Source organism: Xenopus laevis, chromosome 1S, assembly GCF_017654675.1.
Source record: "Xenopus laevis strain J_2021 chromosome 1S, Xenopus_laevis_v10.1, whole genome shotgun sequence".
Lineage (NCBI taxonomy): Eukaryota > Metazoa > Chordata > Amphibia > Anura > Pipidae > Xenopus > Xenopus laevis.
The window spans coordinates 40,126,424-40,150,728 of record NC_054372.1 but is presented as its reverse complement, the minus strand read 5'-3'; the positions used below and the strand labels follow the sequence as shown (position 1 = coordinate 40,150,728).

At 37.5% G+C, this 24,305-nt stretch overlaps 1 protein-coding gene across 1 annotated transcript in view; it reads left to right on the top strand.

The window, feature by feature from the left end:
* tll1.S (tolloid like 1 S homeolog) overlaps positions 1–24,305 on the top strand; it is a gene marked incomplete at its 5' end in the record, with an annotated part of 45,162 nt that overhangs the window by 1,829 nt on the left and 19,028 nt on the right. The window contains 11 exon segments of the mRNA NM_001090425.1: positions 4,090–4,170; positions 4,793–4,945; positions 5,655–5,772; positions 8,637–8,815; positions 9,858–9,963; positions 14,601–14,725; positions 15,836–15,951; positions 19,175–19,277; positions 20,236–20,352; positions 23,189–23,334; positions 24,075–24,270. Of these exon segments, the coding sequence (NP_001083894.1) occupies positions 4,090–4,170; positions 4,793–4,945; positions 5,655–5,772; positions 8,637–8,815; positions 9,858–9,963; positions 14,601–14,725; positions 15,836–15,951; positions 19,175–19,277; positions 20,236–20,352; positions 23,189–23,334; positions 24,075–24,270 (1,440 nt within the window).

The window sequence follows — 24,305 nt, the reverse complement described above, 5'->3', positions numbered from 1 at the left end:
ATGGTGGCACAGTCATTTCAGAACAAGAATAACAGATACAGAGCACTTTAAAAATGTTATCATAGGGAGAATTTTCTTACATGCATGCTAAACATAGTACACATTCTAAAGTATGCCAGCTATTCAGTAATGCTAACAAACCGAGTAATGCCAATAATGCTAAAAATCCCAGTGTTTTTGAGCTTTTGTTTTTCTGGCTTGAACTAAGGAAAATTCATGCTGCAGGACAAATAATGTCAATGTCATTAATATGTTTAAAGTTTCACTCCCATATTTTCCATATACTGTACGTTCCCACTCCCACATGCTTATTCTTTAAATGTTGCATTTGCCAGAGACTTGCCTTAGAAGCATGTAGCTAGTTTGGGCATGTTTTAATTGTAGAAATCTACAAATCAGTTTTTTTGTACTCCTTTCTAATGGAAATTCTCTGTGGATTTAAAATACAATATGTCAAAATCATTATGTATAATTGCTTGAATAGGGACGATACACTTCCCACTGAAATATTTGAGTTTTAAAAACTCAGTTGTAATTACTTTGGAGATCTCATTTCTTTTCCCACAGTTTTCTCAAATTGTGGCAAAAATGCAATTTTGATTTCTAGTAAATATGCCCCTTTCATTTAGCCTGCATCATTTCTGAAAAGCATGACATTTTTATTTTATTTCATTTTATTTTATTTTTGTTCTGACTTTTGGGGACAGGTCGTGCATTGGACAGCCTTGTTCCAAAAATTTACACTGATGAATGGATATCATGCCTACCCTTTTCACTCAGTACCCTTTTTAACTCAATATTCCAGGGGGCGGTCCCCAAAATGTTCCTGGTGGAATGAAACCAACACCTGCCTCCAAACTAGAAATTCAAAAAGGATCCAGGTGCTTTGAGGCGACTGGGAGCAACATCCCAGGGGTTGGTGAGGAACATGTTGCTCACAAGTCACTGGTAGGGGATCACTGTTCTAGGGGACCGGCAGGGTCGGACTGGAGCAATGGGGGTCCACCGTGATTGAAGGGCCCTCCAGGCAGTCATGGGGGGCCCCCTCTCGGCTTACCTCTGCGCACCTGAGTGAACGTTGGTGCGGTGAGCACCTCCGCGAATGTCGGTGTGGCCACATCGGTGCAAGGGGGTGCCCGATCGGGGAGTAGGTCTGGGCCGGATGGGGCACATGAGGGCCGGGGCCCACCAGGTTTTCTCCTGGTGTCTCGTCGGCCCAGTCCGACACTGGGGACCGGTTATCAGAACATACATCTGCACTCTTGATCCTGTGTATGTTTCCAACTAGAGAATATATGTGTTTGCCCTTGATGCTGATTGAATGTATAATGCACTGTATTGCTTTTTTTATGGATTTACTAAGTTTCAATAGGCAAGCATTCAAGAATGATGTCTCCAATTTCTCAATTAACAGCGCATGTGTGACCTTAAAAAACCTGCACAGAAAGCACTCAGCAAAACATCTCTCTGCACGTGAAATGGCTTGTAAAACAGAGGCAAAGTTTGTGGTTCTTTTCAAGTGCTCTCTTTAGGGCCAGTCAAACTTTAAAAGATTGAATTTGTATAACCTAATTTGTAACATGTTTTACATGGCACTGAAACTCAAATTGTGCATGTATGCAGGGTTTCATGACTGCCGTTATGGCACTGAGCGCTAATTTGCATGGAATGGGATCAGTTAAGGTTTTGGGGGCAAGTCTTTCTTTTGGATTTTAATCAAGCCCTACATTGGGTTGTTCTCTGCAAGTACTGATTTATGTGCTCAAATAAACATTTACTGTGCTCTCCACATTGTGTATGCTTCTTTTAAAAATGACACGCATGAGCTCCCAGATTAAAGGAAACATTGATTATTGTACATGTGTGATTTCCCCCCTGAGGACAATTGTTTTGGCAGATTAACTTTTGGTTCAATTGTGTCAAAGCTCCACGTGCTGATGAAACCAATTGCCTGGGGGCTGACCTGCCAGATAATCCCCATATGTGTTTTATTACTTTTGTCCTGTTAATATTACAACTATATATATTTATATTTTTTTAATAATTGCTACACATATTGTACTAAATGTTATACATACCCAAGCTTTTATAGCTATCAAATTGCACAGCAATTACATTTTCTGATCATGTATTGGCTTTTAAAAGCATTTACAAATATCACTCATAAAGGCCCAGTTATTCTTTGGGAATTATAGTATTTGAAGGGAAACATGCGCCACTGCAAAATAAACCTGTGCTGGATATTTGTTTTACAAAATCACATGCATAAACTATAAGGTCAGAGACACACGCTGCTATTTCGGTAGATTAGTCGCCCATCGACGAATCGTTTCTTCTTCAGACGACGAATCTCCCCGAATTGCCTTCCCGCCAGCTAGAATCTAAATCGCCGGCGGGATGGCAATCATTACTCTTCGTTTCCAAAGTCGCCCTGGATTTAACGAAGTTGTTTCCTTGGGTATCATGACATTTTAATTAGTCCAGTAAATACTTTTTTTCTGTATACATGTATTTTGCTGCCAGTTTAAGATATTATACATTATAGGATACATTTTGCCTTAAGTGAAACCCTGTAAAACATTTTATTTAATCTTTTCATACATTTGTGTTTTTGAATCAGAGAGAATTAAGAACGGCATATGCATGGCATTGGTCCTAGCATTGGTATTACCAGTATTGATGTTGAGATTTATTATTGGAGCTGTAAAACAACATCAGTCTTTCTTAATTATTAGGCCTTTTTGTTTGTATCTGGGTTATTGATTATAAAGCTACGCAGGAGTGTCTCTAGAGATCTTATTACAACCCTGGGCTGCCTGATAGCTTTGCAGATCTAGTGTGATTAAAGGATGTGGTTTTTCAGATCCATTTCAAGCCCAATAAATGTTTGTACACTGCATTTTTGGCCGTCCTTTATTTAGAACATGTAATTGCTCCTAGTTTGAAAAAAAACATTCATTACAAGTAGATAAAAAAGTCAGTGGTGTGCAGTCTAGATGAAAGCAAAGCATCTGACTGCCAATCAATATGGCACAAAAGACACGAAGGTCACAGGGAGCAGCAGAGAAGCCTCAGATAATAAATTGATGATGTCATTGTCCTGACCTGTTTTGAAGAAATCTTGGCTTGATGCTCTACTTGAGTCTGATGTGCTTGCTTCACTTATAAAACTTGCTTGGTTCATTTTTTATTAATCATATGTGAAACCATTTCTGTGTTTTATCCTAAAGAGCAGGAATATCTTATTGTGCAACTCCCAACACCATGAAATTATTATTATAGGATTATTATGCAAACACTAACTACACCGGCAAGATTTTAACGCATGAATGGCTTCCCAGTTACATCAGTAATCCTACATGGATGATAATTGGGGTTCAGGGATGCCAGTTCCATGGTGGGCAGCAGGCAGCATTCAAACAGAACACCCCATATTATTGCATAGTAACTTATTGTACAGAATAAGAGCTAATTTTCTCTTGGTAACTCAAGAAATTGAAAAAAATCCTCATACCAAATTTTGCTGTGTGTGTGTTTTTTAGTGTTACTTGTATGATCTTGGCCTCTGTGTGTATGTGTATTAGGACAAAAGCTAAGCTAATCAGAATGGTTATAATGTATTAAATACTTTGTGTTGTTAAAATGTAGTATTGCTTTAATGCAGTGATCTACCTATCAGTGTACAAGCAAATCAACGCATCCTGTAAGCCAGGGATCCCCAACCTTTTGAAGCCGTGAGCAACATTCAGAAGTAAAAGGAGTTGGGGAGCAACAATAGCATGAAAAATGTTCTTGGGGTGCCAAATAAGTGCTGTGATTGGCCATTTGGTAGCCCCTATGTGGACTGTCAACCTACATTGAGTCTCTGTTTGGCAGTGCACCTGGTTTTTAAACAACCAAAACTTGCCTCCAAGCCTTGAATTCAAAAATAAGCACCTGCTTTGAGGCCACTGGGAGCAACATCCAAGGGGTTGGAGAGCAACATGTTGCTCACGAGCTACTGGTTGGGGATCACTGCTGTAAGCAATTGGCGTCTTCTTTCCAAGTATAAATTAAGTAAAGCATTGTTCTTTTTTTTATATTGTCAAGGTGGCCTTGAAGAACATGACCTATCAAAAAAGAAAGGAGCCCTCTATCAGCTTATTGAGAGGATAAGAAGATTTGGCTCTGGTATTTCAACTATTTATGTAATCTCTTAAAGCACCATTATTGTATGAAACGCTAAGGCCTAGCATCACCAGAATGCTAGAAATACATCCGATATATCTTGGATTCACAACTTTATTTTTTATTGCTTTCCGTTAAGTCGTGTGTTATCTCCTTTTGCAGAGATTTACATTAAACCTTACTATAAATGGACATTTTAAGTGATATTTGAAGGTTTTGGGATCTCCAGCAGGGAAGAGCTTAGTTTGCAGCAGTTGTTGGCAAGTGTACTGTGTTCTTTTTAAAAAACGAGGCAAGGTTCAAAGTGCAAAACATGGGCAAAAAGCATCCTGAATTTTGTTTAGAACTGCCTGCTTTCTGCGTTTCAGCTTCTAGTGTGAACTTTGCTAAATGCTTAAATATATGAAGAAACAATTATTCTAAGTATTGTTAACCTGAATATCAGTAGGGGTTTAAAAAGGGTAGCAATGTTCTCTTTAGTATGGAAAATGGTTACAAAGATGTCTAAGATGTCATCTTGACATATGCAAAAGCTGGAGCAATTTCAGTAGGCAATGAGAGTGAGTTCTTTCTGAAATTGTCAAAATATACCTACGCTATATTCTAATCATATGCTTGATTTTAGGCCAAGAAAACACAACAGCAAATTCACAAAAAGTAGATAATAATCAATCTGGGAAGAGTAAGAAAATTAGAATACCCAGAGCGGCTACATCACGAACAGAAAGAATATGGCCCGGAGGTGTCATACCGTATGTCATTGGAGGCAATTTCACTGGTAAGATACACTTTCAACTTGTGCCGTAGCAACACTGTGGTATGTGCCAATAGAAAAGCTAGAAAGCTAAATAGCTCAGTCATACACAGTCAAAGCATTAGCTCGATTTTAAAATTAAATGACAATCATTATTCTCTCCATTAACATTGCTTTAAATGATAATCAGCACTGGCAATTTTGAACAATAATTTATGACCACAGAACTAGATAAATAAGATCTATGTATTCAGTCTGTATTTGTGTATGTGTGTACGTCTGTCTATCTGTTTATATCCGTCCATGTCAATATCTTTATGTCCAAAATGAATGGCTCTGCAAGCAGGTGCATGTAAAATAAATAAGGGCCACTTCACGGGAATGTTTTAGGAAAAGTTCCTTGTAGTGCACAAGGCTTATCTAGAGTCATGCTTGACAAAGGGGCGGAGCCCTGAAACGTTGCACCACCGCAGTAAAAACTTTTGCAAGGGTTCGCCCTGCAGATACAAGCCTCGTGTGCCAGTGTGTTCTTTTCTTGTACCAGTTACCGGGAGGTTACCGTATCCTCCATCCATTGAGCACCGAGCTAATCTTTATAGCTGCACAACGGGTGTGCGAGAGTCTACTTCACTTCAATTATCTAAAGTCATCACAGACACTGATAAAAGTAAATTTTTAGACCCACATTTTTAAAGATAATGCCTTTTTTTTGCTCCGTATGCATTTCTTCTAGGCAGCCAGAGAGCAATGTTTAAGCAGGCCATGAGGCACTGGGAAAAACATACCTGTGTAACATTCATAGAACGAACGGATGAAGAGAGCTACATTGTGTTTACTTACAGGCCTTGTGGGTAAGCAGAACATGATTTATTAGTGACTTACAATACTGTCAGTATCTTTCATTGATCAGCTACAGGATATTCTGTTGTTTACTAACACAATCCTACCATCTGGCACCTACGTTCAACAACAGCTACAGGTTTTCAGGTTGGAACATTTCAGTTGTGGTCTACAACCTTTATCAAAATGTTTTTTCATGTAAACTTCACAGCGATAATCCATTATAATAATTAAATTTTACCCCACCCATCCCACGGTTCACTGATGTCACTTCCCCCGTGCCCGTAGAAGCTAGCTTGGGGCACGAGGGAAGTGACATCAGTGACATCATACAATTTTAAAACTTAACATCTTTTTCTTCTTTCAAGGGGTCAAGGGGGTATATTTATCAAAGAGTGAAGTTAATAGTGAAGTTCCGCCACTAGAGTGAAATTCCGCCACTCTCCATTCATGTCTATGGGATTTTTATAGGCGTATTTATCAAAGGGTGAACGTTCACTTTCACCCATTGATAAATACACCTTTCAAAATCCCATAGAAATGAATTGAGAGCTGTGGAATTTCACTCTAGTGGCGGAACTTCACCATAAATTTACCCCATGTCTTAATAGGAACCACAGTCAAATGTTCTCTCCAGTACCCTTACATTCCATGCAATATGAAATATATTGTTATCATAAACCCATATATAAAAAGCACATGTTGATTCAAACTCAGTTTGCCAGGCATCTCCTATAGCACACCTATGAAAAATGCATTTTCCTCCTCCAAGGTGAAGTGAGATGGTGAATTGAACCACTAGTTTGGCCACTGCCTTATTTGAATGACTATGTAAGCGTTCCATTAAGATCAACATCTGTTAAAGGACGTTTGATGGCCTAATATGATTTATAATGAATGGCATAATCGTAATGCTTGAAAACCAGAGACAGAACATGGATCCCTGGGATTAAAAGAAGAGAACAAAAATCATCTGGTCTACACGTCACACAGGGAATTTACTATTGCAAAAATGGGTTAAAATGGATTTACAGATTAAATTGGAAGGCAGATCTATATCAGATGCTTTATTGCATTTCACATATTCCTTTCAGATGGTTCGGGGCTTATAGGAAGCAGTTGCCCATCCTTTGATACAATGTGCTGTGCAAGAAGGTTATGCTAAATTGGGGCACATTGGGCATAACGTTTTCTGAGACAATATACAGTTATCACCCTGATATTTGTGATGATATTTTGTGTTAGTGGATAGTATTGGTACATGTTTTTAACATCATAACCATTATATAATCCCTGCCCGTAGTTTACTTATGGGCAACCTTCAGCCCATGAACATGTTGTTCAATTATAAATTCAATCAATCAACCAATACAGATTATCTGGAAACCTGTTATCCAGAAAGCTCTGAATTACGGAAAGGCTGTCTCTCATAGACTCCATGTTATACAAATAATCCAATTTTTTAAAAATGATTAACCTTTTCTCTGTAATAATAAAACAGTAATTTGTACTTGATCCAAACTCCCTTATTGGAAGCAAAACCAGCCTATTTGGGTTTATTTAATATTTACATGATTTTTTAGTAGCCTTAGGGGCACATTTACTAAGCTCGAGTGAAGGATTCGAATGAAAAAAACTTTGAATTTTGAAGTATTTTTTGGGGTTCTTCAACCATCGAATAGGCTACTACGACATTTGACCTCGACTTTGATTCTATAAGACAGCAGCAGTGACGGGTGAATTTCTCACGTTTCGACAAAATATTTGTGAATTTCCCGTGAAAAATGCGAAACGTAATTTTGGTGCCTGCGTCAAGTCGCGTCAATTTTGACACCGGCGTTAAAGTCAATGGGCGGCCAAATAGTGTTGATGTGTGGCGGTTTTAACGCAATCGATTTTTCCAATGCGCGCACATTTTTTTGATGCTGTCGAATTTTCGTTGGAGTTTCGAGAATTTATTTACCCGGCACTGAAATTTGCAGCGAATTTGTGCCAGGTGAATTTATTCGTCCAGTGCTAACTGAGCCAGTGTAACACTTATAATAATAATTAATTTGCACCTATAGGTGCAAACAGCACATTAATAAGGCATAGATTTGTGCAAAGCTATGAGGTACAGAAGCTTAATGAAAAAGTAGTAAGGAATCTTTTGCTTCTTACAAACAAGCTGAGTGTATGAACTATAACTTAGACCACTTAGCAATGTCTGTTATTGAAAAGGTCAGTGCATTATTGTCATCATAATAGGCACTGAACACCAGGGCAGCCATGGTACAGTGTCCCCGAAAACCAATGTTTAGTTCTGTTCAGCATGTCAAATTGGGTTTTTGATGATGACCCTTAAGGAACACGGAACACCAGAAGCCTAGAAGTGTCTAAATGGAGCATTAAGGGGCAGATTAATTAAGGTTGGAGTGGTAAATTTAAATTTTCAAATTTTTTGTGTGTCAAAAGTCACAAATTCGAATTGAAAAGCACAAACTCAAATGTAAATTTGAATGTGAGATTTATCACACCTCGACCATGGAAACAGTTCTAATTTGAATATTCGCCACCTAAAACCTGCCGAGTTCATGTACAAGTCAATGGCAGAGGTCCGTTGACTCATTTGAATACGTTAATTGCCTTCCTGACATTCCAGTTTTTTTTTCAGAGTAAAACTCGATTCGAATTAGATTTTAATTTTTGGGTCTGGACTATTAGATCGAATATTAGACGTTCAAGTTTTTTCATAAATAACCTCCCATTCGAGTTTTGACCTAACCCCCTAAAACTGTGTTATTAAGCCGTCCTTTGCTGATTCCACTGATTGCTTATTAAATGAAAACCATAGCCTTTCACTTGACGTGACCTTAATGTTCATATATTTTAACAGTTGCTGTTCATATGTGGGACGAAGAGGAAATGGCCCTCAAGCTATATCAATTGGCAAAAACTGTGATAAATTTGGTATAGTTGTCCATGAACTAGGCCACGTGATTGGCTTTTGGCATGAACACACTCGACCCGACAGAGATGACCATGTGACCATAATCAGAGAAAACATTCAACCAGGTAAATATGCTGACTGTATAGTTTAAAAAAAAGTATAATTCCTTTTATTGACATTGTATGTACATTGTATATTTTATATTATAGAAAATGACCACTGTGTAATAACAGCTAAAGTCAATAATAATAATAATAATAAAAAGTAAATACCAACTATACTTTCTTGGACACTACCAGCTCTATGGGGCAAATTTACTTACCTTCAAAGTTGCGCCAACGTTGGCTTCGCCGCATTTCGCTAGGCGAAGTTTCGCCAGGGCGCCGCTAATTCACTAAAATCCGAAGTTGCGCTCAGGGAGGCGAAAGGTAGCAAAGTTGTGCTAGCATTAATTCGTCAAATCGAAGTTACGTTGCGATGCCTAATTTGCAAACGGCGCCTAATTTGCAAACGGCGCCAAGTTAAAGTACAATGGACGTATATGTAGCAGCAAATACATTACACTACACAAGCCTGGGAAAGCTTCATAAAATAAAATAGAGTTGTTATTTTGCCCTATACATGTGCCCACTGTGTAGTTTAGGTGCCAAATGTTAGGAAATGTAGGGGGGCAGGAGGGTACCCCAAAAAAAATTTACAATCTTTTTCAGCCTATCACCCTTAAAAAACGCCAGTGTTTTTTGGGACTTAGAAAAACGTCAACTTTTTTTTTTTTGAAGCAAGCCCTATCTACTCTATTGCACTTGGTCTGGTCTGAGGTGGCGAAGGCAAGTCTGGCGCAAGAGGAAACGTTCAGTAAAATGAGCAAGTTAGTGAATTACTGTAGTTACGTCCCTTCGCCATAGCGCAACTTCGTCTGGAGTAAGGGTGCGAAGTAGCGGTAGAGTTGGTCCACTTCGCTAGTGATTAGTAAATCGGCGAAGTAAAGAAATGACGTCACGCTGGCGAATTTGCGCTAGCGTTAGCCACTTCGCGCTCTAGTGAATTTGCCCCTGTGCTTTATGTTCTGTACAGCTAGGGAGATTGTTTGCCTGAATACACATGAATATAGTCTTTTTGTCTAAAAGTCACATCTTATTTTAATTGTCAGTTTTATTAAACCTACAGGACAAGAGTACAACTTTCTGAAAATGGAACCAGGAGAAGTGCATTCCCTGGGGGAATCCTATGATTTTGACAGCATCATGCACTATGCAAGGAACACCTTCTCAAGGTTGGAATCTCAGGTTATAATTTTTTGACTTTTAATTCATTTTACTTATCGGTGATATTATTTTCTGGCACATTCTGCAGCACAGTACTAATAATTCTAGGTATAAAAGACAGGTTTAAAAACAACACAGTTCTAAACCTATGATATACAGTGGGAACAAGTTTGCTGTGGCTTCACTCAAGGTATCAAGTGAAGGATGTTGCTATAAATAATACGTCTCCATAAATTATTCACCGGTTTACTATCGAATCTTTTTGTTGTAATGTAGTTCAAAGACTGTATTTCCTTTTACAGCTTTAAATAGTTTACAGGAATATTTTGCTATTATTGGGCAGACTATATAGTACACGCGGTATGCTAAGATTTGGTTTTGTGTCAAATGGCTGCCTAATAGATAGTAGTCATGACAAAGGGCAAGTTGTTTAGACGCATTTATATATTTGTGGTTTCCAGGGTAATGACATGTAGCATGAATAAATTAGTAGCTGTCATAGAAAGATATCTACACAACAGATTGCAGGTTACAATACACTGTGCTTGCTTTATACACACTCCATACTCAAAATAGTTCATATGGTTGCATGAAGACCTCTATATGTAGGTACAGTAGGATACATTTAAAGGTATCCAGTCCCAAATTAAGCATCACTCTGAAGACATTATCCAATGCACTAATGCTGTTTACCAGATTCAATTTGTTGCATGATATATAAAACTGAGCCATTAAGAAATTGGCACCCACATAGGTAGAATATCTAATCCACGGTCTTTTAAATTGCGGGATGATTGAAATAAATTGAAACCATGAGATCAAGTCTGACGTTGTCATGTAGATGACTGTAAACCTCTGCCAGTTGCTATGATTCATGCAACATTTACATTTCTTTGGAACGCTTTGCTTATCTTTTCCTTGAATTAGATGTTGGCTTGTAATTCAAATCAATGTCAATCATGACCTTCAACAGTTCATTAGCTTTAGCTTTCATTTATCAATTTATACATTGCAACCACAGCAGTTATATGTTTACAGGTATGGGAGAAGTTATCCAAAATGCTCTGGACCTGGAATTTTCCGTATATAGGGATCTTTCTATAATTTGGATTGCCATACTTTAAGGGGCAGATTTATCAAGGGCTGAAGTGAATTCGAGGGAATTTTCGAAGTAAAAAAATTAGAAATTCTAAGTAATTTTTTGGATACTTCGACCATCGAATAGGATACTACGACTTCGAATGGGGGACCTTCTACAGCATTTTTCTAAGTTTTTTGAAGTCGAAGTAAAATCTTAGATGTTTACAGGTATGGGACAAGTTATCCAAAATGCTCTGGACCTGGAATTTTCCGTATATAGGGATCTTTCTATAATTTGGATTGCCATACTTTAAGGGGCAGATTTATCACGGGTCGAAGTGAATTCGAGGGAATTTTCGAAGTAAAAAAATTCGAAAATTCTAAGTAATTTTTTGGATACTTCGACCATCGAATACGATACTACGACTTCGAATGGGGGACCTTCTACAGCATTTTTCTAAGTTTTTTGAAGTCGAAGTAAAATCTTAGATCGTACGATTAAATCGTTCGAATCGTTCGATTTGAAGGATTTCATCGTTTGATCGAATGATTTGACTTCGACCGCAGAATAACCAAATTCGATGAAAAAGTTCAAATTCGATATTCGAATTCGAAGTATTTCAATTAGATGGTGGAATTTCGAAGTATTTTTTAATTCGAAATTCGACCCTTGATAAATGTGCCCCTAAATCTACTAAAAATCATTGAAACATTAAGGGGCTGATTTATCAAGGGTCGAATTTCAAAGAAAAAAATACGATACTACGACTTCGAATGGGGGACCTTCTACAGCATTTTTCTAAGTTTTTTGAAGTCGAAGTAAAATCTTAGATCGTACGATTAAATCGTTCGAATCGTTCGATTTGAAGGATTTCATCGTTTGATCGAATGATTTGACTTCGACCGCAGAATAACCAAATTCGATGAAAAAGTTCAAATTCGATATTCGAATTCGAAGTATTTCAATTAGATGGTGGAATTTCGAAGTATTTTTTAATTCGAAATTCGACCCTTGATAAATGTGCCCCTAAATCTACTAAAAATCATTGAAACATTAAGGGGCTGATTTATCAAGGGTCGAATTTCAAAGAAAAAAATACTTTGAAATCCGACCATCGAATTAAAATACTTTGATTTTGAATATCGAGGTCGAAGGATTTTTCAACGAATTTGGCAATCGAACGATCAAAGTAAAATCGTTTGATCGAATGATTAAATCATTCGAATCAAATGTTTTCGAACAATTTTAGCGTACGATCGAACGATTTTACTTCGATGTGTAAAGACTTAGAAAATGGTTGTAGAAGGTCCCCATAGGCTAACACAGCACTTCCGCAGGTTTAATTTGCCGAAGTATTGAAGTCGAAGTTTTTTTTAAAGAGACAGTACTTTGATTATCGAATATTAGAATATTCAAACTATTTTTACTTCTAATCGAATTCGAAGTAAACTCGAAGTCATAGTATCCTATTCGATGGTCGAAGTATCCAAAAAATTACTTAGAATTTTGATTTTTTTTTTACTTCGAAAATTCCCTCAAATTCACTTAGATAAATCTGCCCCTAAATAAGCACAATAGGATTGTTTTTAGTCAAGTACTCTGTTTTATTATTACAGAGAAAAAGGAAATCATTTTTAAAAATGTGAATTATTTGACTAAAGTAGAGCTTAGGCTTTCTTATCTGAATAACGGATGCCATACCTGTAATTACACAGCATCTTCTTTCTGCTGCTTGCATATCCACAACAACTGAAAATCCATATACATTAGTAAGTCCTAAACTAGGATTCTATTGATTTGTCCCCTATCTGCTGTTAGTTAATAATGTAGTAATTCATTGCATGCGTGATACTTTGATGATTAATTCAGTGTGCATTATCTTCTCATGTTACATTCAGGAATGTTAATATATCACAAAATAGACTGCATTAGTCAACGTACAGTATGCAGTCCCATAGATAAAGCTATTTTTGATTCAGGTATGGGACCCGTCATCCAGAATGCTCGGGACCTGTCTTTTTTTTGGATAAAGGATCTCTTTCTGTAATTTGGATCTTCATACTCATGTCTACTAAAAAAATATGTAAATATTAAATAAACCCAACAGGCTGGTTTTGCTTCCAATAAGGATGACTTATATCTTAGTTGGGATCAAGTGCAAGGTACTGTTTTATTATAACAGTGAAAAGGAAAATCATTTTAAAAAAATTGCATTATTTGGAATGGAGTCTATATAAGATGGTCTTTCCATAGTTTGGAGCTTTCTGGATAACGGGTTTCCGAATAATGGATCCTATACCTGTATAGACACTGGCATATTCCCCAAAAAGTATTAACTGTTGAGGAATCTTTATTTTGGGCATCTCCATGAGAATAATAGAAATTCTATCACAATGCTTGTGATATTTGCACACTAATTATTAATATCTGGCTATCTATAAATCTGAGATATCATTCTCTTACAAGAGCCTAATGAAAAAAGAGTACGATGCAACAGGTTATTATATGTGGCAATTAAAACATACCGAAGAACCCTAAGGGAAAATAAAAAATTAAAATGATGCTAAATTTAGTATGTCACCTACAGAGTCTTAGTCATTAATATTAGATCCAGCATATAATTGCTGCTTGTATTCAGACAATGTTGAAAGAGCAATCACCAACTGTCATTTTTGTAACTAATGAATGACCTTTATGGATTTGATTTTTCATGGTTAAGATGCAACCTTGCAGTAGTTGCATTTTCAAGAAATTCTGCCTCTAAGGCACACTATGCATTTTGGAAACATAAAGTTATATTTTTTACCAAATATAAAATGTTGCTGCACTAAATTTCATATGACTGAATGCCTTTCTTATCTGAATGTTTATTGCTCTTAATGTGAGTATGTATTACTCGTAATGTGAGTGTGCATTACTGCACTCATCCGTTTTAGCATTTCTGCAAAAAGCCTTATGTGCTTGTACATTTAAGTAAAGGATATGTAGAGAAAGTAGGGCCGACCAGCACTCAAACGGATCCACAGGACCAGAGAAATTCAATTAAGAGAATATAATTTTATTTGTACAGATTTAAAAATCTGTATCTCCGTCTACCCTACGCGTTTCGCACCCATCCAGGGTGCTCAGTCACCCATGACTAAGCATCCTGGATGGGTGCGAAACGCGTAGGGTAGATGGAGATGCAGATTTTTAACTCTGTACAAATAAAATTATATTGTTTTAATTGAATTTCTCTGGTCCTGTGGATCCATTTGAGTGCCGGTCGGCCCTGCTTTCTCTACATATCCTTTGCCGTAAGCTGGGGGTATGGGGCTTGTGCACCACTTTCACTATTTGGTGCATCTCGTCTCTTCCTAACTATTGAAATGTACATTTAAGTAGCCAATACCAAAGAACATTAGATTTGTATTAATACCTGGGCTGTTGTCTGTAATACGAACTATAGCTAAGTCTCTGCTTTTTGTTTTCTCCTGTTATCATTTTAAAGCTCTAAAATCATCCTTTAATAGACATGATTTGTAGATAGAGCTGATGATCCATTGTATGTGTATAACATTTTAGGGGTATGTTTCTGGATACAATTCTTCCTTCCCGCGACGAAAATGGTTTAAGACCCCCTATTGGCCAACGGACTCGACTAAGCAAGGGAGATATCGCACAAGCCAGAAAACTCTATAGATGTCCAGGTACCGTACCCCTATATTTTTTTACATTTCCCCAGGACAAACTAATTATCAAATGCTCAAGAACTCGCTCTCTTCACTGCCTAAGTTCAAAAGGTAATAATTGGGGATTGTCTGCAGGCAATGCGCCTCAGTTAAGTCAGCCAGATGAACATGGCTTTCCACATTCTGATTACACTGAGTAACATTTTACTTATCAGCTTTCTTTCACTCTTTTGTGCGTATGGAGAAGAAACTTGATTCTACACGTACGTACCGATTATCTAAATCCATGAACTTTTACAGATAAAAATGATACGTTGCAATGCTGGAATTTTGGTTGGCCTCCAAAATAAATTATGTGAGTAACATTAATTCTATTCCAAATAAACAGGGAGGTTATATGATTCTTATTTACGCATAGTTCTTATAATAAACATAGAAACCAATATCTTGGCGGAGAAATAATGTGCCAAAAATTAAATCTGTAGTCTGTGTTTCGTTCCAGCTGAAATTCTGGTTTGAAAATGGAAGTAATATAGGATGAAAAAAGGGTGATAATGTTATTTTGCAGTTTGTAAAAATATGTTAATGCGTGATACGTAGCAGGGATGGAACATACCCCAACTGTTCCCCAAGTATTTTGTGATCTCAGTTCTCTGCCTATCAATCAGATATGAAGTGTTTTAAGGGAAAAAAAAGCTAAAGAAAGACCTAAATTATGACGCAGGTAACAGTATACATTATCCAAAAACCCATTATCCAGAAAGCTCCGAATTAAGGAAAAGCTGTCTCTTGGAAAAGAATTTCCTTTTTCTCTGTAATAATAAAAAAGCACCTTGTATGTGATCCATATACAGAATATTCGTATTTTAAAATAATACAGGGGAAGATTCACGCAGGGAACAAGGGCACTGTAAAGCTATTCATTAACAACAAATTATAATACGGTGCACCAAGAGCATGGGGACATACTGTTCTTCCCATAGCTAACAAATGAGCTCAGGATAACCTTCTACAGGACAAACACACTGCACAAAGCCCCATGAGTTTTTGTGTTTTAATGCAACTCCCTCTGGGGTCTACAGTTATATTCGGGCACAATATTCAAATATTTGTATTTGTACATTTCAGCTTGTGGAGAAACTTTGCAAGAATCTACTGGGAATTTCTCATCACCAGGATTTCCAAATGGTTACCCTTCCTATACTCACTGCATATGGCGGATTTCTGTAACCCCGGGAGAAAAGGTAATGCAATGTTTGTAGCTAGTTTCTTATGGATTTTCTCAGATCTCTAGTTTTAGAACCACATTGATTTCTAGTATGCACTTGAGTAATACAAAAAGTAAAAATTCTTATTATTTAGCCTGTGTTCTTCCATTTAATAGTTTATAATTCCAATAATTCTGTTTTTTTAAACCTCACATGAACGACACAATTACTTCTCAAGGAGAATGTTTCTACCCTTAAGTTGGCCATAGACGCAAAGCGATTTGTACAATTTTCGAACCGTGGAGAGTCCCGACATTTTTCATCCTGGTGGAGATCGGTCGTTTGGTCGATCGGACAGGTTAAAAGATTTCTGTCGGCTGCCAATAATATCTCTGCGTGTATTGCCGATCGTATGATATTCAGTGGGAGACTGTCACTAGCTTTGTCGGGCATAATTTTTGTACGATTGCTGTCAGGGGCAGAACATCGGCTGATCTGTTCTTTACTACTTTATTTGATCGGAATGGTTAGTGGCAGGTCGGGAGATGGGAAAGTCCGATCGTACCATGATTCCTACGATCGGATCTTTGCGTGTCCCATTTGTGACATTGTATAGTTGCCAGCATTTTGACATCTTGTGGTTGTGGCTTTGTTAAAGGTACAGATAGTATTTTAGAAGAGAGCTAAACCTACTACAGGAAATACACAAATACTTTCTCAGGTTCATGGCTTCAAAAGCCTCTTCAAACAAGACACTGTCAGCAGTGGTATTTTTTTAAGGAAATCCTCATAGCACCTCATGTGGCTCAGTAAGTATCTGGTAATTGAGCAAAAAAACAGTTGGGTGTGTCAAAAGGCATTTTCTAAATGTATTTTCATGCTACACACAGCATGCTGCTTTAAACCCCTAAATGAGAGACCTTAACTTTAACGTACGGAATTGTCAGTGGAGATATGTAAATGTACACAATGTCCCCGTGGCCACGAATATATCCAGAACGGCTGGTATTACAGCACAGATACACCTTAATAGTTCAGGGCTATAAATCCAAACTGGCAGGCAGTTGTCCAGTGTTAGACTCAGTGCAAGATATTGGAACAGGGCTTTTGAGAAGGTAGAACTTGGAGAGAAAAACAACCATCAAGGGTAGGGTTAGATGGAGCCAAAAAAACCCTTTCTAAAGGTGGCCATACACGTAGAGATACACTCGTTTGTCGATTTCGCCAAACAAGCAGACCTTTCACCGATATCATAATGTAGGCAATACTGGCGGTCGGATTGCCGAACCGCATCAGCGAACGGATACGGCCGTGATCCAACAGGATTTTTAACCCTGCCCAATCAACATCTGGCCGACTTTCGGACAGATCTCGATCGTGGAAGCCCGTTGGAGGGCCCCACGCACAGGCCGATAAGACTAGTGTCGGCAGCTTTTATCGATCCATGTATGGCCAGCTTAAGGCAAAAATTGCTATAGAAAATAGAAGGTATTCCCATACCTCATGGTCTAATAATTCTCACTGATTTGTGTGGCCTATCAGTATAACTCCTGTCTGTCTAATTACATCACTGATACATTTATCATGTTGCTTTTATCAATTGTTCTATTGCTTTTGGGTAAATGTTTTTGGGTGCAGTTTGATCTAGAATTATGCTCTAATGTTCCAATGGGCTACAAGCTGCTTCTAGCTAATCCTACTTAAAAACTGGTTACACAGGGACAGAGTGAAAACAGTGTGGCTGAAATAGACAACTATACTCCAGTAAACTTCACATAGAAATTCTGCTTTAAATGTGCCTGTGTTTGCCAACTTAAGAAGGGCTTTGTGCATGAAATTGTGATCTGCAATATTAGAAACGACATATAAGCCATAAGTCTGACTTATTGCCAAAGTAATATTTGTGTGTTATGCGTAAATGCTTGTTATTTTTAGAATTGCCAAATAGCTGCTACTTTAGTCCTTTATCACTCACATTCAATATACCCTATAAAATATTTACAATTACTCTCCTAATCACCTAATAAATGCAGTTTTTAATTTGGCTTAGGTAATGCTTCTGGAACCTCACTGATATTTAGGCGTCAAGAATGTGCAGAGACTTTTATCCTTTTATTTACCAGGCTGACAGGCAGCATGGGGGTTGCAGTTCTACATTTGAAGGATACAGATGGAATTAAAAGTGTGAGATAAGACGTGGGCTGTGGGAGAAAAAAAGCACAACTTGTTTGGCAGCTGAGCTCTGTGCAGGGTTGAGGTGCAAGTGTCTGACTTTAAGGGGTGAATGTAACCCTTTCCTTTATTTTGTGGATGAGGAGTCTGTTACTAAAGGGAACATGGTACATCCAAATCGCAGCAAAAATGGTTATAAGCACATCTGATATATTTTTGTGCTTGTGTGTATGACTATATCAACGTGAATCAGGCTAAAGTTATGTCAGGTAACTCTACAGTTAATATTAGCACCAGATAATCTGATATTTTTATACTAATAAGCATTTTATACCTGTTTGCATGTATATGTGTTACACACAGAAGCACACCGTCTTTTACAAATATGTATCAATATATTAGAAATGATTTTATTTCTGCAAATATATATATGCAGTGGGAAAATCTGATATTGATATAATGAGGCCATTGGGCAGTGGCAGAATTTGCTAAGGTGCCAATAGCAGCCAACCACACTGGGGAATACTAGTTATAGTACAATTTAGGTGCCCTTCCATAGGAACAGAGTTGCAGGGTTGTAAAAAAAACATTGTAAAGCTATTTATAGGGAGGGTTATCTTCTTAGTGAAGGGCAAATGGCTTTCTTATTCTGCAGGTTCTGTTGGATTCTGGATGTTATTTGTGTAGTTGTTGCAATTTGAAGAGGTTTCATTTGAAGACATATGAGCCGTAAGGTGTGTTACTAACTCAAGCATAATGCCTAGCTCACACTGCTTTATTTAGAAATGTATATTTATACACTTTCAATAAAACTCATAAACATTGTTTATTTGGTTATCATGTTGGTTTATCTGACAATCGGCAATAAAAGCTTTACATTAGGTTGTAGTGAAGCCATGGACACCAACTAGCTGTGCAGAATGGCAGAGTGATTTCACAGAGCTATATTGGCTTTTTCTAACTTTTTTAGACATGCCTATTACCCACCAAAGGGAAAAAAACCTGTGCAAATCTTGTATACATACTTTTTTTCCCCTTTCAATAAATGTACATCCAAAATAAGTGACGGTTTGTGTTTTATTTCCAGATTGTCCTAAACTTCACCACAATGGACCTTTACAAAAGCAGCCTGTGCTGGTATGACTATATCGAAGTTAGAGATGGCTTCTGGAAAAAATCACCTCTGCTTGGTACTGAACATTGCTGTAATGTTGTCTCACTTCCATTTTTCATGTAATGATCCCTCAGGATGTGCCGCAAGAATCAGTTAAAGGTTCTGTTGACAATATGGCACAGGGATGCTAGATTTTAAGCTTCCGTCTAGAAAAATTATCCCAATTATGACGAGCAATATTGCTATAAAATTTCCCATATGTTAGTGCTTTCTCCGGCTGCAGTTTTTATGTGTGTATATATATTCTAATCCATGAGTGCATGTTTAGCTATAAAGGAGGATTTGAGATATGGCTACAGGCATGCAGTCTATATGAGAAGGCAGGTTGTGGGCATGAGTAGCTTAGGAAGCATGTGCTATACATCTGTGAGTAATTCTCTCTGTTTGGGGTTGTTTTCACTAGTGTAATCTCTTTCATGTCACTGCATTAAGCAGTTTATATAGTAATTCACAAATGTGTTCTTGATTTAATAATCTCAGCTCAGACTCATAAACCGATCTTTTGATATTTCTTCAAGCTACAGTACTTTCTATGTACATTTTGTTAAAGTGCCATTGCTTGACCTGATCTCTCCTGATTTGTGGTCACTCACAAATTACTATACCTGTATTTCCTTATTTATAATGTGTCTAATTTATGTAATCCCTGTACTAGAACCAACACAAAAAATATTTAGGATGGCGTGTCTTACAATCAGTTATGAACATGAATTCAGTAGTCAAACACATTAAATGATGTGCTTGGAAAAATAAGAGATAAAGGTTCTACAAGATGTGAGCAGTCTTTTATCTTCTGTACTGTCCCACATTTGTGCCAAGGTTGTATACTGTTGTACCTACAACCACAAAACTCTTTCCTATTGTATCTACTCTTGTACAAATGCCAATAGACTTGATTTCATGTGGCACCATTTTGTTAATTTGGGGGCAAATTGTTCCTGGAAGCAAGAATACTAATTTGTTCATATTTACAGGTAGGTTTTGTGGCGACAAACTCCCAGATGTTCTTACGAGCACAGACAGCAGAATGTGGATAGAGTTCCGCAGCAGCAGCAACTGGGTAGGGAAAGGCTTTGCAGCAGTGTATGAAGGTAAGTTCCACGGTGGGTTTCTAAATCCATCTAACAAGGGCAAGGGTTTAAAGGGATACTGTCATGGGAAAATATTTTTCTTAAAAATGAATCAGTTATTAGTGCTGCTCCAGCAGAATTCTGCACTGAAATCCATTTCTCAAAAGAGCAAACAGATTTTTTTATATTCAATTTTGAAATCTGACATGGGGCTAGACATTTTGTCAATTTCCCAGCTGCCCCGGTCATGTGACCTGTGCCTGCACTTTAGGAGAGAAATGCTTTCTGGCAGGCTGCTGTTTTTCCTTCTCAATGTAACTAAATGTGTCTCAGTGGGACATGGGTTTTTACTATTGAGTGTTGTTCTTAAGGTGGCCATACACGGGCAGATAAAGCTGCCGATAACGGTCGTTTGGACCGATTTGACAGCTTATCTGCCCGTGTATGGGGGCTTCCGACGGGTCTTCCCGATCGATATCTGGCCACGATATCGATCGGGAAGGTTGGATTTTTACCCGACCGACCCTTCAGCCGCTTGGCGCATCGTAATTCGATCGTTCGGCCATACGGCCGAACGTTCGAATTACCCCCGATATAGCCATGCAGTTTAGTGGCATATCGGGGAAAGATCCGCTCGTTTGGCGATCTCGCCAAATGAGCGGATCTTTGAGTCTATGGCCACCTTTAGATCTACCAGGTTATCTTGTGTTAGCTGCTATCTGGTTACCTTCCCATTTTGTTTGGCTGCTGGAGGGGAAAAGGGAGGGGGTTGATATCACTCCAACTTGCAGTACAGCAGTAAAGAGTAATTGAAGTTTATTAGAGCATGACCAGGGGCAGCTGGGAAATTGACAAAATGTCTAGCCCCATGTCAGATTTAAAAATTGAATATAAAAATATCTGTTTGCTCTTTTGAGAAATGGATTTCAGTGCAGAATTCTGCTGGAGCCGCACTATTAACTGATTCATTTTGAAAAAAATGTTTTCTCCCATGACAGTATCCCTTTAACTATAAAGGATGTCAACCATGGGAAAGCTGCTGGGCCCAATAGCTTCTAGTTTATTATACCTGATTCAGAACTAAATGATAGTACTTTCAGGTCACAGCTCAGTTGCATAACTAGAAGGAACCATACTGTGCTCCCCCACCAACACCTTGCTCATGTGACCCGCTAGAATTACTTAATGGGGAAAGCTTTTCATGTAAAGCAACACAGATGCGTTTGTGTGGGCATTGTTCTTGTGTATTCCTCAAATTAGCCTGAAGTGGAAGAACTGTCAATACACATCAACAGCACAAACACCTTCAATTGTCAATCAAACCTTCGCTTTCTAATTTATATGGAGAAACGTCTTAACTGACAGATGGATTTGTAATGCTTGAAACTGAAGGATTTGTTCCTTCACGAAGAACCTTCCCCACTTATAGGCAGATATTCACACATTTCCTATCCATATCAAGATATGCCATACATACATATATACAGAATTTGACACATGCATACAGGCAAGAAAACCCAAATGGCACTTTACTCATGTCAAGCATCAAAGTATCTGCCAATAACAAGTTGATTTTTTAATTAGGTGATTAATTTACATTAGAACTGTTTGAGGTTAAACGGTGGAAGAGAATAAGGGACAAATACCTTATTTTATGAATATGATTCAAGTCTGAAACTTGCTGAAAGTTCATAGCTATATTCAGTTTTATGAGAACTCAAAAATAGATTTCCAAAACCTTCCAGCTATGTAATGAGTTATAGGGGCAGGTTTATCAAGGGTCGAAGTGAATTCAAGGGAATTTTCGAAGTAAGAAAATTCGAAATTCAAAGTAATTTTTTGGTTACTTCGACCATCGAATAGGATACTACGACTTTGACTTCGAATTCGAATTTATTTCGACCACAAAACGGTCAAATTCGCCTTCGATATTCAAAGCCGAAGTAAAGCCATTCGATGGAGGAATTTCGAAGTATTTATCACTTCGAAATTCGACCCTTGATAAATCTGCCCCTTAATGTCCTTTGTCTTACAATCAATAATGGCATATTTTAGCTAAAACAGGCAATAGTCTGCAAGATCTAAGAATATTGTGACTTACAATCAATAATGGCATATTTTAGCTAAAACAGGCAATAGTCTGCAAGATCTAAGAATATTGTGAAAAATGAACTTAAACAATTACCCAAGTTTTTGGTTTTATGTATTGGCTGGGATTTTTAAACGGGGTGGCAAAAACCCTTTTATTCAACATAAGCCCAGTAAAATGCTTTTCCCTTCTTTATAATTAAAGAATAAATATAGTTTTCAATGTTTATTAAACCTTTTATATTGATCATAGTGTGTTTCCCAGTACCTGGGATCTGCAGAGACAATGCAAAATGAAGGTTAATGATCTGATTGTATTTATATCTAACTATTATCCAAATGTTAATTTATTTAAAGAAGAATATTGGCATTTCTGTCACTATTCTATTGCAGTTGCAGTGGTGGACATAACTAATGACAAATAGTACAGAAATGGACAATAAATCTGCTAGAAAAATACATTTAAATGTTATAAGAGGAGGTACAAGCCCTTAAACTCAGAAGCAGAATGTGCCTAAATGACTTTTTCATTCACAGTTATGGTGTCCAATAGCTGGGACTAAAACGAAACAATTCATCATTTTGACTGTTTAATGCAACAAATTCTGAAGTTTTTTTTATTTTAAGTGCAGTTCTTGGCAGAACACATATGTTGTCTTAACATTGACCATAGGTGCCTTATTTAACATCCACAAATATTTTAGAGCTTTGCTGATATTGCTTTAATATTCACCTAATATGAAGATATTTATTTTGTTTACTTCTTCAGCAATTTGTGGAGGTGAGATCCATAAAGACGCTGGCCAGATCCAGTCTCCTAATTATCCAGATGATTACCGACCGCTGAAGGAATGCGTGTGGAAAATAACAGTGGCAGAAAATTACAATGTCGGGTTAACGTTTCAGGCATTTGAGGTAACGCTCTTGCTATGACCTTTACCGTTTGGGCTAAATTATATTACTTTCAGTTAATTCTTATCCTCTTTGAGTGAACAATTTGCCATTGAACAGCTAACCATCAGATCTTTATTTTGCATGGGGTTGAACTGTTTCCCTTGCATGCATTTTCAAGAGGATTAAAAGGATTTAATTTTTATGGGAGACATTTGAATTAAATGTTTAAAGCGCTGACAATAGCTTTTTTTCATCACAATCCTATTTCACCAGGCTGCTTTAAACTTCCCAAATAACCCAACTTTTTATTTCTAAATCTGTTTGTAATTTAAAAAAAAATGCTGTTCTAGTTTTCTAGGGGAAATAAAATGTCTTTGTCTTAAAAACCTACATGATTTAAATATTGCTATAAAATATGTCTGCTGATTTGAAATATAGTCTTCTCTTGCAGCTGGCAGTGCAGCTTATATCTGATGTAGTGCTATTGATTTAGACACTCACTAGTGCCAATAGTCCGGCCAAACGTTATATTACAGAAAAAGTTAATTTTTTGTTACTTTTTTTTCCTTTTTACTGTTTCTATTCTGGGGCACATTATTTTCTAGTGCTGCTCTGCATTTTGGGAACATTTAAAGAAAATAGGGCTGTAATGGGGGGCACCTCTGGGGTTCAGGAGGTGGAAGGGAGGGCTCCTATATTTTATACTTTGTTCTCCTTTCAGATCTATTGCTTACTTGTATATTATGTATATATTTATATAGATAGAGCGCCATGACAACTGCGCTTATGATTACCTGGAAGTGAGAGATGGGAGCAGTGAAAACAGTCCTCTGATTGGCCACTTTTGTGGTTACGATAAACCAGAGGACATTCGATCTACCTCCAACACCCTGTGGATGAAATTTGTTTCTGATGGGACAGTCAACAAGGCAGGGTTTGCCGCTAACTTCCTAAAAGGTAATCGATTCATGCATTTCAGAATATAGGCTAAT